Below are 15,707 nucleotides of genomic sequence, written 5' to 3' on the forward strand. Positions count from 1 at the left end.
TGTCAGGTTTTCCCATACTAAACTGGTGCCACCTCTTTTTTTGTTAGTTGTCTAAACCGCTTTCTACATGTGTTCTATCACCACTGCAGCCCGACATAAAGTAGAAAAATTACATTAAGGAAACAAAACTGGCCAGTTTCTCCTAACAAAATGAAGCAAGTGTGAACATGTGCAAACTGCTGTGACTGATATATACACCCTTAAGGTAGTGACTTCCTCAGTTGGCTGAGCACTCCTCCCATCAGTAAGGCTGTGGTGACACTGAGTCTTTTTGATGAGTTTGTGGTGTGGAAATTTGGCTGAAACTCCCAAGTTTGAGGATGATTTGAGTTTCTGATGTTTTTTTTAAGCAGAATTTGATTTAGGAAACACCTGCTTTTTTAGCGCCTTGTCTGTTTTTTTTTTTTTTTTTGGTTCCCATAGTTTTGAAGTGAAGATGCCAGAAAAATGGTCTATTACTATTACTAACTATTATTAACATATGCACTGCACAACATTTTGACAAAATGCACATGTTCAATTATTTTGAGCATTTTAGGCTATGTGCACACGGTGCAATTTTTTTCTGCACGAAATTGGCCCAAAAACTGTAGGGAATGCTTATGCCAGCACAGTCCATGTGAATCCTCAAGTGCTGTGCACATGATCAGTATTTTTCCTTTCAGGGTTTGCTGTGCTTAAAAATCCGCAGCATGTCAATTCTTTGTGCCTTTTTGCCTGCATTTTTCACCCATTGAATGCACTGCAAAAAAAATGCATGCAAAAATGCACAAAAAACATAGCAGGTTTTCCGCTGCATTTTTGCTGCCAAGAGATGCAGAAATTTCTGCACCAAATACTCAACGTACGCACATACCCTTAAGGTGCTTTTTTTTAAAGTGGGTTTCTGAATGGACCCCCTCCCACTCCTGAAAAACACGTTGTGTCATACTCTAAGGATAGTTTTTATTTGTGCTGGTTTTTACATACCCTTCAAATTTATGGCTGATAGAAATGGTTAGCTTCCCATTGAAAAATAAACAGGTTGCTTTGTTGTGGCTGATGGGTATCTTGGCCTGCAGTGATGATGGATCATTACATGACTGCTGCCGCCGGGCAGTGGGCAATCAGGCTACCATTACCACGGAAGGGCCAGAGAAGGTGAGGAACAGTTTGGGTTTGTTCCAGACTTCCCATTGAACTCTGTGCAAAAAATCCGTAACACATTTGCAACCACTTGAACCAGCAATTTCCATGTCTGGTCAAATTCTGTCTGGAAATTTTCATCAGCATCTAGATAAATGTGTTTTTTTTTTTTTCAGCCCTCATCCACTTTGCTGCTATGGTGTATTTATATATGTAGGATTTCCCTCCGGATAGGTCATTTATTGTGACAACCCGTCTCACTTGCCATGACATCTGTCAGTGGTTATCACCCATAATCCGCTACCTATGTAGGAGACCAATCCAGGAACACGTCGCTTATTTCCGGAGTTAGATATACACTGCTCAAAAAAATAAAGGGAACACTCAAATAACCCATCCTAGATCTGCATGAATGAAATATTCTCATTGAATACTTTGTTCTGTACAAAGTTGAATGTGCTGACAACAAAATCACATAAAAATCATCAATGGAAATCAAATTTATTAACCAATGGAGGCCTGGATTTGGAGTAACCCCCAAAATTAAAGCGGAGAAACACACTACAGGCTGATCCAACTTTGATGTAATGTCCTTAAAACAAGTCAAAATGAGGCTCAGTATTGTGTGTGGCCTCCACGTGCCTGTATGACCTCCCTACAATGCCTGGGCATGCTCCTGATGAGGTTGCGGATGGTCTCCTGTGGGATCTCCTCCCAGACCTGGACTAAAGCATCCGCCAACTCCTGGACAGTCTGTGGTGCAATGTGACGTTGGTGGATGGAGCGAGACACGATGACCCAGATGTGCTCAATCGGATTCAGGTCTGGGGAACGGGCGGGCCAGTCCATAGCTTCAATGCCTTCATCTTTCAGGAACTGCTGACACACTCCAGCCACATGAGGTCTGGCATTGTCCTGCATTAGACGGAACCCAGGGCCAACCACACCAGCATATGGTCTCACAAGGGGTCTGAGGATCTCATCTCGGTACCTAATGGCAGTCAGGCTACCTCTGGCGAGCACATGGAGGACTGTGCGGCCCTCCAAAGAAATGCCACCCCACACCATTGCTGACCCACTGCCAAACCGGTCATGCTGAAGGATGTTGCAGACAGCAGATCGCTCTCCACGACGTCTCCAGACTCTGTCACGTCTGTCACATGTGCTCATTGTGAACCTGCTTTCATCTGTGAAGAGCACAGGGCGCCAGTGGCGACTTTGCCAATCCTGGTGTTCTGTGGCAAATGCCAAGCGTCCTGCACGGTGTTGGGCTGTGAGCGCAACCCCCATCTGTGGACGTCGGGCCCTCATACCACCCTCATGGAGTCGGTTTCTAACCGTTTGTGCAGACACATGCACATTTGTGGCCTGCTGGAGGTCATTTTGCAGGGCTCTGGCAGTGCTTCTCCTGTTCCTCCTTACACAAAGGCGTAGGTAGTGGTCCTGCTGCTGGGTTGTTGCCCTCCTACGGACCCCTCCACGTCTCCTGGTAGCGCCTCCAGCCTCTGGACACTACGCTGACAGACACAGCAAACCTTCTTGCCACAGCTCGCATTGATGTGCCATCCTGGATGAGCTGCACTACCTGAGCAACTTCTGTGGGTTGTAGAGTCCGTCTGATGCTACCACGAGTGTGAAAGCACAACCAACATTCAAAAGTGACCAAAACATCAGCCAGAAAGCATTGGTACTGAGATGTGGTCTGTGGTTCCCACCTGCAGAACCACTCCTTTATTGAGTGTCTTGATAATTGCCAATAATTTCCATCTATTGTCTATTTCATTTGCACAACAGCATGTGAAATTGATTGTCAGTCAGTGTTGCTTCCTAAGTGGACAGTTTGATTTCACAGAAGTTTGATTTACTTGCAGTTATATTCTGTTGTTTAAGGGTTCCCTTTATTTTTTTGAGCAGTGTACCTGTTTCATACCTGTTAGGACATCACCTTTACATTGTGTGAAGAATCGATCCTGTTGTGTTTATATTTGTATTGACCATTCTGTAAATGTGAAATTACAATTGACTTATATCTGAAAAGATATTACTGGGTTTTTTTTTTGTTAAATCTTTGTGTTTATTTGCAGGTTTGAGGAAGTTGGAAGCATTTTTTGGCTTACTGATTACAATCATGGCGATAACTTTTGGTTATGAGGTAGGTTGTACAATTCCTTATGTGGACCTTGTCCTACTTTGGTTAATCCATTTAATTTCTTGAATGAAGACTATGGATTAGCAGCAGTTGGATTTATTTTTTATAAATTACGTTACTTAAAGGGGTTGTCCGACCTTAGGCTACAAGTCTGCAGTGACTTCAGTGACTGCATACTTGTGAATCCTCACATCGTGTGCACTGTGAGGTTTCTCTTGCACTGTCGGCAGGCGTGTGACAGCAGACATGCTATTTGCATACATGCGGTCATGTGCCAACTAGACATGCGTGGCCTCAATTGATGCAAGTGTATTACTAGTCGGGATGGTCACATGACTACCCGGGACCGGAGAATCCTCACAGTGCACAGTTCACGGAATGTGAGGATTCTCAAGTCTGCAATCACTTAGGCTTCAAGTCTGCAAGGTTGGACTCTTTTGGATAGAGTGGGCGGGGGGGCATACCAGATGTGTTAACGCTTTAAACACTGTAGTTAATAGCTGTGTCTGTCAACTGATCATTCTCCAGCGCAGTCGTGAGCTGCCAATGACATTGCTATGGCAACTGAAGGTCTAACAATGGCCTCCGGGCCTACCATCTCCAGAAGCCTATTGAGCGATACTTATAATAACAAACAAAAATATCTAAACATATTTAGTATTTCCACTTTTATAACAACCTCAACTATGTATCACCTGACAGGTTCCCTTTAATGAGACTACACAGTGAAAGTCACAAATGATTTTACCTCCAAGGATTGGTTAATACGACTTATTAATAACAATCTTTAGTCCCCAAAATGATGGCATTAAAATGCAACTTGTCTTGCAAAAGTAACTTGGTCCAGTTTACTGATGACTATTTTCCCCCTTTTTGTTCCATTTGGTTATTTTGTGGTGTCAGATATTTTATTGGCCCATAGGATCTTCATTTCCTTTCCTTGTGATTATTTTCCTCTTTGTTTTGCAGTATATACGAGTCGGCCCAGACCAAGGACAGCTTCTTAAGGGCATGTTTTTTCCTTACTGTGAAGGCTGTGGGACCCCTCAACTTGAGCAAGCAGTGGGGATTGTCGGTGCTGTCATTATGCCTCACAATATGTACCTACATTCAGCCTTGGTCAAGGTACTTATTTTATGCCTAAATATACAAATGTTTTCGTAACGTTATATTTGTCAGCTGCTGTGAATGGTTCATGTGTCTGTGGTTTAATAAGCAGCGTGGTTTAGCTATTTTTATTTATTTTTTTTTTGTTTGGAAAAGTTTGTTTTTATTTCCTTCTATAGCTTTACCCCCCTCCAACTGATTGTACATCACGCCATGCACTCTTCTTACAGCGGCATGAAAAAGTTTGGGCACCCCTGGTCAAAAATTACTGTTGTTGTGAACAGTTAAGCAAGTTGAAGATGAAATGATCTCTAAAAGGTCTAAAGTTAAAGATGACACATTTCCTTTGTATTTTAGGCAAAAATATATATATTTTCATCTTTTACAAGGTTTTACAATGGCCCTCACAGTCCCCTGATCTGAACATCATTGAAAATCTGTGGCTAGACCTCAAAATTGCAGTGCATGCAAGACGACCCAGGAATCTCACAGAACTGGAAGAATTTTTCCAAGGAAGAATTAGGGAATTTCATCCAAACAAGAATTGAAAGACTTTTGTCTGGCTACAAAAAGCGTTTACAAGCTGTGATGCTTTCAAAACTGGGTGCTTCTAGATACTAACCATACAGGGTGACCAAACTTTTGCATTGACCCATTTTCCTTTTTGTAATTTTTAAAATGTAAAAGATGAAAACATATATATATATTTTTTGCCTAAAATGCAAAGGAAATGTGACATCTTTTAACTTTAGACCTTTTAGAGATCATTTTCATCTTCAACTTGCTTAACTGTTGACAATAACAGTAATTTTGATCAGGGGTGCCCAAACTTTTACATGCCACTGTATATGAACAGTGTACTTACTTCCATGTAGTTCATCCTCCCATTTTTTCTTCTTCAGCCCTCACCTTGATTCCTAGCTCTCATTCTGTATGTTATTCCTCTATGCGCCGCTATAAATCCCATGTTTCATTACATGATCTGCTCAATACAGTACGATCTCTGGCTGCTTCGTAAACTGTTATTCTCCTCTGTATATTCTCTGAAATGTACAGTAAGGGAGACTAAACTGTGACCCTCTACATTATAACCATGTGACAGGCACTGTGCAGTCATCATCATTATATGAGCTTCTGTCCCCCACACCTATCAAGAACTTCAGTTGTACAGTCCATGCAGTTTCATCATACAGAAACTTCTTCTGACTCAGATGACTTTCTATACAGAACATAGTCATGTGTTTCTCAGGGGGAAAGGTATTGGGGTCACCACGGGATCCCATGACCTAACTGAACGATCCTCTCTGAAATAAAGGTACGGTGGTCCCTAAACCACTTCATAGTGTAGATATGTGTAAATGAGCCATGCAGCAATTCAAGTAGAGCTATATCCCAGAAATGCCAAACCACATCTCGACTGAGGGGGGCAGACTCTTATCAGCAACCCCCCCGCTATTAAACGTCTCATTTTGACAGGAGAACGTAATTACTAGTGTACTGACTTACCTGGTGTTAATGTCACTTTCAATATAGTTTCCATTAAAGTCCAATACACTGGATGTTGCTCTGGTTTCTCTGTCAATTTTGCTGTCTTGTGTTTTATCCACGTCATTATAAAACTATAAATTGAGGTTTTCCTTCCTTCCAGTCCAGAGAAATAAATCGTTCCAACAAGAAAGAAGTGAAGGAGGCCAATAAGTATTTCTTCATCGAGTCGACCATTGCCCTATTTGTGTCTTTCCTTATCAACGTCTTTGTGGTGGCCGTGTTTGCGGAGGCCTTCTTTGGAAAAACTAATGAAGAAGTGGTAAGGCCTCTATGTATTGTAAGACGGCAGTGATTTGTCTCCATCCCACCAGACTGTGTATGCCAAAGCCTGCAATATTTTGTTGTACAGGAGTGTGATTTAACCCATTATTTATTCGTGTATGACTGACTGTTATGTGACAAATGGGTTAAAACCACTAAATAGTTGTTCTGATGCAGAATGCATAGTTTATTACTCTAAAATGAAATGACATTGAGGGCCTTAGGCAATGAAGTCACCATGGCACCGTAATGTCCAGGTGATTGTGCCTCTGCAATGACCGATCAGAGGAAGACTCTGATACACAGCAGTACTGACTGCCCGGATCAGAGAATACTCACATTCCAGCAGTTGTATAGGCACAATACTGTGATGTAAGTGTGGCAATATATTGGAATCAAAAGCCGCATGATTGCTGCCAGGTATGTTTGTCTCTGTAATGTTCCATAGTTTCAGAGAAAACCTAATTCTCCTTGCTCAGCTCTAATTGACAGGTCTTTCCCATATGAGTAAATCAGGAGAGACCTGTCAATTAACAAGAATAGTGCAGGGAGCATGCTAGCCTCTTCCTACGGTCCCCAGCCGGCTCTTCAAACAACGCTTTCTCTGAAACGCAACCAGGTTCTGATTCATGCTGCATGTAGATTAGGCTCCATGAATCAAAAGGTTCCCTTTAAAATAAATATTGCAAAATGGTATGTGTAGAAACTACAATTTTTTTTTTTTTTTTTTAAATAAATCGTACACATTTCAGTGATAATGCACAGTTGTGAAATTCCTGATTTGCTGAGATGAGAAATTTTAAATTATTTTATGTGATAAAAAAGGCCAAAAATTATGCGACCCTAAATGGGGTTTAAAGGGAATCTGTCAGCAGGTTTTTGTTATGTAATCTAAGGACATCATGATGTACAGGTTAAAACACCGAATTAAAGGATGTGGCACATGTCAGGCTGTGTACTGTTGTTTATTTAGACTGAAGGTTTCATCACCTGGTGATTATCATTGCTGTGACTAGCTGGCATGCAGGCAATGTCCGACTGCCCCCCCTTCTGTGATAAGCTGCTCACTGTCTATAGAGTATGTACACAGAGTCTAGTGTGGACGGGGTTAGCTTTCTCAGCTCTGCTGCATTGCTAAATCTAAAAATTCTGTGTCAGAATGGTTGCACCTAGTAAACTAAGTGATACATCTGTGGATTCAGGGTCTTTCGCTACATCGTGTTGTTTTTAGATGAGGTAGCAAAAACCTTCTGAAAGATTTCCTTTAAATTATTCCCATCTTCATAGTTGAATATTGTCAAACAGTGTTTGTAAAAACAAGATTTTTTACAATTTATTGCTTATTAAAATATGCAGCTGTTCTTGAAATATTACCTTTTTTTCTACAGAAAGATGCATAGATACAATTGGTAGATTTAACTTTTTTTCCCTATTTCTTTCAAAGCATGCACAGTGCTTTAACCAGACCAGCGGTGGACAAAGTGACTTATTTCCCAACAATACAGACCCTTTGAAAGTTGATATTTACAAGGGGGTGAGTATATACTCCAGTACCTGCACTGAAGTGTAAAGATGGCATGTAAAGATTTTTAGAGCTGAATTCCACTGATTTATGTTATTATTATAAGATTGTTCCACCTGTTCAGCGTGATTGTGTCACTACAGGTGGAGTGCAATTTTTAAACACCTTTTCAGTCGCAAATAGACTGACAAATTATAAGTAAAGTCGAGAGGGTTCAAAAAGTGTCTCCCACTAGGATTATCCCATCCAGTTCAAAAGTCATCATTTTATTAGTACCTTAATGAAAAGGAAACAACCAAGTTCCCAGTCGCAAACAAAAAATAATAGCGCAATGGCATCTACTTAAAGGGTAAAGTATTCATATAGATATACGATCGAGATGCCACATATACAGTTTGGACACACCTCATTTAAAGATTTTTCAGTATTTTCATGACTTTGAAAATTGTACATTCACACTGAAGGCATCAAAACTATGAATTAACACATGTGGAATTATATACTTAACAAAAAAGTGTGAAACAACTGAAAATATGTCTTATATTCTAGGTTCTTCAAAGTAGCCATCTTTTGCTTTGATGACTGCTTTGCACACTCTCTTGGCATTCTCTTGATGAGCTTCAAGAGGTAGTCACCGGAAATGGTCTTCCAACAATCCTGAAGGAGTTCCCAGAGATGCTTAGCACTTGTTGGCCCTTTTGCCTTCACTCTGCGGTCCAGCTCACCCCAAACCATCTCGATTGGGTTCACGTCTGGTGACTGTGGAAGCCAGGTCATCTGGCGTAGCACCCCATCACTCTCCTACTTGGTCAAATAGCCCTTACACAGCCTGGAGGAGTGTTTGAGGTCATTATCCTGTTGAAAAATAAATGATGGTCCAACTAAACGCAAACCGGATGGAATAGCATGCCGCTGCAAGATGCTGTGGTAGCCATGCTGGTTCAGTATGCCGTCAATTATGAATAAATCCCCAACAGTGTCACCAGCAAAGCACCCCCACACCATCACACCTCCTCCTCCATGCTTCACGGTGGGAACCAGGCATGTAGAGTCCATCCGTTCACCTTTTCTGCGTCGCACAAAGACATGGTGGTTGGAACCAAAGATCTCAAATTTGGACTCATCAGACCAAAGCACAGATTTCCACTGGTCTAATGTCCATTCCTTGTGTTCTTTATCCCAAACAAGTCTCTTCTGCTTGTTGCCTGTCCTTAGCAGTGGTTTCCTAGCAGCTATTTTACCATGAAGGCCTGCTGCACAAAGTCTCCTCTTAACAGTTTTTGTAGAGATGTGTCTGCTGCTAGAACTCTGTGTGGCATTGACCTGGTCTCTAATCTGAGCTGCTGTTAACCTGCGATTTCTGAGGCTGGTGACTCGGATAAACTTATTCTCAGAAGCAGAGGTGACTCTTGGTCTTCCTTTTCTGGGGCGGTCCTCATGTGAGCCAGTTTCTTTGTAGCGCTTGATGGTTTTTGCAACTACTTTTGGGGACACTTTCAAAGTTTTCCCAATTTTTCGCACTGCCTGACCTTCATTTCTTAAAGTAATGATGGCCACTCGTTTTTCTTTACTTAGCTGCTTTTTTCTTGCCATAATACAAATTCAAACAGTCTATTCAGTAGGACTATCAGCTGTGTATCCACCAGACTTCTGCAGAATACAACTGATGGTCCCAACTCCATTTATAAGGCAAGAAATCCCACTTATTAAACCTGACAGGGCACACCTGTGAAGTGAAAACCATTTTCAGTGACTACCTCTTGAAGCTCATCAAGAGAATGCCAAGAGTGTGCAAAGCAGTCATCAAAGCAAAAGGTGGCTACTTTGAAGAATCTAGAATATAAGACATATTACTTTGTCGCCTCATTGGGGGACACAGGACCATGGGTGTTATGCTGCTGTCCACTAGGAGGCGACACTATGCATAATATGAAAAAGATTAACTGTGGCTCCTCCTCTGCAGTATACACCCCTGGACGGCGTCTGCCTTCTCCAGTTTTTGCTTAGTGTCGCATAGGAGGCACACTTAAAATTTTTACTCCGATTCTTTTTTTTTTACGACGGGATTACAGATGAAGAAAAGTGGGTCTAGGCGAGGATAAAGCCCCCTGATGGTGACAACAGCACCCTCCCTAATCTCCCTCTGGGGGTATTAGGTTGAGACGCCTCAGGTACGGCCTGTACAGGCAGCAATCTGCAGATCCCAGTAGCTAGCACACTGCACTGAATCCAGGGATCCCAGCCCTGCTGCGGACTCCTGTTGGGGCCGGGGGGGGGGGGGGGGGGAGTGCAGGCAAGCATGGCACAATACAGACACAGGCCCTGTCTCTGTGGCAGCACTAGCGCTATGGTGCCTCAGGGGGACCCTTCAAGGCCCCCCCCCCCTTCCGCTGATACCCCCACCACTATCCTGCCTTTAAATCTGGGGGGGTCGGTTCACATCCGGCCCCCTCCCGGACTTCCGCGCCGGCCTGGAGCCCCTTTGGGCATCAGGTTTCTAATTTACACCGCGGCTCCGGCCTAGTCGAAGCCGCCACCCCCTCTCTGCCCCCCCGGCCTGCCCCCCGGATGACGAATATGACACTCTACAGTGTCATAGAAGGGGCGGATCCACACTGAAAGGGCGCGTTTTCACAGCAAACTGCCTCCCTTTTTCAGCTCTCCGTCCCCCTTCTTCCTCATACTCCGGTGGCCATTATCTACTGCAGGAAAAGATTAACCCTGCAGCTACCGATCGGCACATACAGACCAGGCCTGCCTGTCTCCGGGGGCACAGGTCTGTGGATCTTCGGCGCTGGACCTAGAGACACACTGGTGGGGTAAGATCACAGCTGGAGTTTCTCCCTCGGCTGTGAATCCTATAAGCTCCTCTGCATAGCCAGGACACTATGCCGGGCTCAAGGTCCAAGAGAACCAGGCAGGACTGCTATTATGCAGTCTGTACAGCCTGCAGTAATACTCTCCCCAGTGGCAGCACGTACCCGCACTGCCAGGACTGCATCCAGACTGCTGTGCCAGAGCCCCAAGAAGCCCCTGCCAATACTTCGGTGTCTAATGCCACGCCAGAATGGGTCACTCAGATGTCACAATCTATGACGCAGTCTATAGATAACCTCACATCCACATTGCTTCAGGCTCTGCAGAGTCATGCCTCGGCTATGAACACTACCCAGCAAAGGGAGAGTTCCACTCAGGGACATGACGGCACGGGCACATCCACGTCTAGGTCAGGACGCAAGCGGACCCACAGGTCACCTTCATCTGCGTCATCCCATATCACACGGTCATCCCCTGCTAGGGAGAGACACCGTAGTCCCAGCTCATCTAGACCGTCCCCTGCCATGGACAGACAATACAGATCCCCACAGCCATCCCTGACCAGAGAAGGCCTCCGCTCCGGTTCACCCAGCAGGAGACGCCTTAGCGATACACAGGATTCGGAAGACATCTGTGATTCCGACTCAGACAAGGAAACCGAAGGGACCCTAATCCCTATCCCCCCTAGCAATACAGCGCTAGTTGATGATCTAATCTCATCCATCCATCGGGTGCTGGACATCTCTGATCCACCCTCGGAAACACCAGGACATAAGATTTCCTTTGAAGGAGTTCTGAAACCGCCTAAGGTCTTCTTTGACCACCCAGAATTTAAGTCGATCCTTAAAAAGCAGTTCTCACAGCCTGAGAAGAAGTTTACCTATCGCAAATATCTGGAGGCGCGGTACGCCTTTCCACAGGAGGTCACCAAACAATGGACAGATCCACCTGAAGTGGATCCCCCAGTCTCTAGGCTAGCAGCACAGTCACTCCTTTCACTGCCAGATAGCTCAACCCTCAGGGACACAGCAGACCGGCAGGTAGAACGCATGGCTCGTTCAATTTTCGAGGCCGCAGGGGCCTCCCTGGCTCCCGCGTTCGCCTCAGTTTTGGCTGCCAAGGCCATCCTGGCTTGGGCCCAAAATTTACAAGCTAGCCTACAAGTATCTGCCCCTGAGCTGTTGGACCAAGCGGCCCAAATAGCAGTTGTAGCAGATTACATGCTTCATGCAGCTCTGGATTCTGCAAGGGGTGCAGCGGGGATAGCGTCAAACGCCATCACAATTCGGCGTATCCTCTGGCTGCGGGAATGGAAAGCAGACGCAGCCTCAAAGAAGTCCCTCACGCACCTCCCGTACCTCAGTGGTCGACTTTTCAGTGAACAGTTGGACACAATGATATCCAACGCCACCGGGGGTAAGAGTACCTCTCTCCCCCAACTGAAGCCCAAACACACCTACAAGAATCGCAACCAAACTCTATTCCGATCCTTTCGGAACTCTTCTGGCTGGTCCGTCTCGCGACCATCACAAAATAGCAACCGCGCCCCACGCAGAGACAACTCGCGGTCGACGCAAAAGTCAGGACCAGGACCACTACCTGTTCGTGGCTCTCCCGTTCAGACTCGCCACGGCTCCCAGAGTGTTTACCAAAGTCATGGCAGCCACCATGCACGTCCTGCACTCCAGAGGCATAGTAGTCGTTCCATACCTGGACGATCTTCTTATCAAGGCTCCCACCTTCAAGGACTGCGAGCTCAGCGTCTCAATCACAATCGACATTCTGAGTCGCCTGGGTTGGTTAGTCAACCTACAAAAGTAATCACCAACTCCTAGTCAGTCTCTGACCTTCCTGGGAATGTTATTCAACTTCTTCAGGGGTCTAGTGCTCCTTCCCAAGGACAAGGCACTGCCTCTCCGTTTAGGAGTTCGCACCCTCCTCAGCAAACACCCTCGATCTCTCCGGTTTGCCATGAGAGTCCTTGGCAGGATGGTGGCGGCAATAGAAGCGGTCCCATTTGCCAAACTTCACCTCAGGCCTCTCCAACTAGCCATCCTCAAGTCATGGGACAGGAACCCTTTTTCTCTCGACAGGGAGTTCCAGCTGACGTCAACCAGGAGGTCCCTGCACTGGTGGCTCAAGCCAACCTCACTAACAAAGGGGAAATCCTTTCTCACGGGTCAATGGAAGGTTCTGACCACCGACGCGAGTCTGACGGGTTGGGGTGCGGTACACCTACACCACAGAGCACAGGGCAAATGGTCCCCAGCAGAAGCAACAATGCCCATCAACATCTTGGAAATTCATGGCAGCCTCTCACATCAGAGTACAGTCGGACAATGCCACAGCTGTGGCATATGAATCACCAAGGGGGGACCCGCAGTGCCCAGGTTATGCGAGAAGTGACACACATTCTCCACTGGGCGGAAGACACAGGTTCGGTTCTCTCTGCGGTCCACATTCCGGGTGTGGACAACTGGGAAGCAGACTTCCTCAGCCTTCAAGGAATGGACTCGGGACAGTGGTATCTCCATCCCGATGTTTTTCGCCAGATCTGCCATCGCTGGAGGACTCCGGACGTGGACCTAATGGCATCCCTCTTCAATGCCAAGGTCTCCAACTTCATGGCCAGAACACACGATCCGCGGGTGGTAGGAGCGGACTCCCTGGTTCAGGACTGGACCCAGTTCCAGCTCCTGTACATTTTTCCACCTCTCCCCCTGATATCCAGAGTGGTGAGGAAAATCAAGCATGGTACGCCGACATCGTACAGCTCACAGCAGACGTCCCCTGGCGTCTCCCCGACCGCCCAGATCTTCTGTCACAAGGCCCGTTCTACCACCAGAACTCAGGGGCTTCCGTGGAATCATGATCAGGTCACGGAAGCCAACCTCTGCAAAGATTTATTACCGTACCTGGAAAGCCTTCTTTACCTGGTGCGAATCTCGTGGCCAGACCCCATTCCCTTATTCCCTCCCCAAGGTACTTGGGTTTCTCCAATCGGGTCTGGAGGCCAGACTGTCCCAGGCCTCCCTTAAGAACCAGGTGTCAGCTCTCTCAGTGCTTTTTCACAGGTGCATTGCTAACAAGCCGCAAGTAAGGACATTTCTTCAGGGGGTTTCCCGATTGGTTCCCCCCTACAGACGACCGCTAGAAACGTGGGAACTCAACCTGGTGCTGACAGCATTACAGGAAACACATTTTGAACCCCTTAGGGAAGTCTCACTCTGCCTTCTATCCCAGAAAGTGGTTTTCCTTGTGGCAATCACCTCGCTACGCAGGGTGTCTGAACTCACAGCACTCTCCTGCAGACAACCATTCCTGGCTTTTTACCAGGACAAGGTAGTTCTCCGTACGGTCCCATCCTTCCTTCCAAAGGTTGTGTCCAACTTCCACCTCAATGAAGTAATTTCACTGCCATCCCTCGGTCCGGTCCCGGTTCATAGTGGAGAAGGCTCTGCATACGCTTGACCTTGTCAGGGCATTACGTGTCTAGGACTGCGCCCTTCCGGAAGTCTGATTCTCTTTTCCTTCTTCTGGAAGGCGGCCGCAAGGGTCTACCAGCTTCCAAAGCTACCCTTGCCAGGTGGATCAAATCCACAATACAAGAGGCCTACCGCCTCAAAAATTCTCCTCTTCCAGCAGGTATTACGGCACACTTGACTGGACTAGCCTACATACGTTTACCAAACACTACAGGGTTCATACCCAGTCCTCAGCGGACGCGAGCCTGGGTAGACGTGTCCTGCAGGCGGCAGTGCCCCAATTATAGGGGCCTGTCTACACAATATTCGTCATTCCATTGCTTCCCACCCAGGGACTGCTTTGGGACGTCCCATGATCTTGTGTCCCCCAATGAGGCGACAGAGTAAAGGAGATTTTTGTGTACTCACCGTAAAATCTCTTTCTCTTAGCCTCTAATTGGGGGACACAGTTCCCACCCTGTTGCCCATTCCGGGCCGTTATGTTGAGTTCTCATATTGTTTTTTTTCTTGAGCTCGTAGTTGCTTTCTTATAGGCATGGTATGTTATCCATGTTACGTTCCTCCTATTGCCTTTGCACAAAACTGGAGAAGGCTGACGCCGTCCAGGGGTGTATACTGCAGAGGAGGAGCCACAGTTAGGCTATGTGCCCACGTTGCATTTATGAAGCAGAAAATTTCTGCTGCATAAATGCAAGTCCTCTCCCGGAAAAACGCATGCGGAATTCCGCACGCGTTTATCGCGCATTTTTTATCACGCGTTTTCCACATGCGGAATTGCCTTGCGTTTTTTATGCATTGGACTAAGGCAATTCCGCTTGCGGAAACGCAAAATTAAATGACATGCTGCGGATTTTTGAACGCGGCATAAACGCTGCGGAAAAATCCGCAACATGTGCATAGAACTTGCGGAATCCCATTGGGGACCATGGGGTGCGGATATACATGCGTTTTTCAAGCGTTTACGCTGCGGAAATTCCGCAGCATATACGCTTGAAAAATGCTACGTGGGCACACAGCCTTAATCTTTTTCAGATTATGCATAGTGTCGCCTCCTAGTGGACAGCAGCATAACACCCATGGTCCTGTGTCCCCCAATTAGAGGCTAAGAGAAAGAGATTTTACAGTGAGTACACAAAATTCTCCTCCTTTTTCAGTTGTTTCCCACATTTTTGTTAAGTATATAATTCCACATGTGTTAATTCATAGTTTTGATGCCTTCAGTGTGAATGTACAATTTTCATAGTCATGAAAATACAGAAATTTCTTTAAATGAGAAGGTGTGTCCAAACTTTTGGTCTGTACTATATATCCAGGGTTTTATTTTATTCACTTAATAAAGTTTTGAGTTATTTAAACAAAGCAAGGTGGGAAAAGGGCAGAGAAAAGGGTCTATTCCTTTCCCTTATTTTGTTCCCTAATAACGCCCTTGCCGCGTCGCGGAGGCTGGCACCCTAGATGCACACAAGTTTATGGCGCCCCCGCTCACCGTGGTCTTGTCCTAGTTCACCCCGTGTAGCTCTGTGCTAGACAACCCTCACGAGGAAATACTCCAATGAGCATAAAACAATAATCCCAAAAATACAAAAATATGGAATACAACAACCAAGTGACAATGCAATAAAATAGACATAGGTCACTGCGCTAGTATATGTGGCCACAGATATGAAGAAGATGCCTGTTGGCAAAGGACTAC

At 45.7% G+C, this 15,707-nt stretch overlaps 1 protein-coding gene across 6 annotated transcripts in view; it reads left to right on the forward strand.

The window, feature by feature from the left end:
* Nucleotides 1-15,707, forward strand: part of SLC11A2 (solute carrier family 11 member 2) — a 99,799-nt gene that overhangs the window by 42,496 nt on the left and 41,596 nt on the right. For all 6 annotated transcript variants that reach the window (XM_073663248.1, XM_073663249.1, XM_073663250.1 and 3 more), the window contains exons 8-11: nucleotides 3,210-3,277; nucleotides 4,244-4,399; nucleotides 6,030-6,188; nucleotides 7,635-7,724. In XM_073663248.1, coding sequence (XP_073519349.1) covers nucleotides 3,210-3,277; nucleotides 4,244-4,399; nucleotides 6,030-6,188; nucleotides 7,635-7,724 — 473 coding nt within the window. The remainder of the gene's footprint in view (nucleotides 1-3,209; nucleotides 3,278-4,243; nucleotides 4,400-6,029; nucleotides 6,189-7,634; nucleotides 7,725-15,707) is intronic.

Source organism: Phyllobates terribilis, unplaced genomic scaffold (genome assembly GCF_046119375.1).
Source record: "Phyllobates terribilis strain yellow unplaced genomic scaffold, ASM4611937v1 Scaffold_2__4_contigs__length_985480577, whole genome shotgun sequence".
NCBI classification, from domain to species: Eukaryota; Metazoa; Chordata; class Amphibia; order Anura; family Dendrobatidae; genus Phyllobates; species Phyllobates terribilis.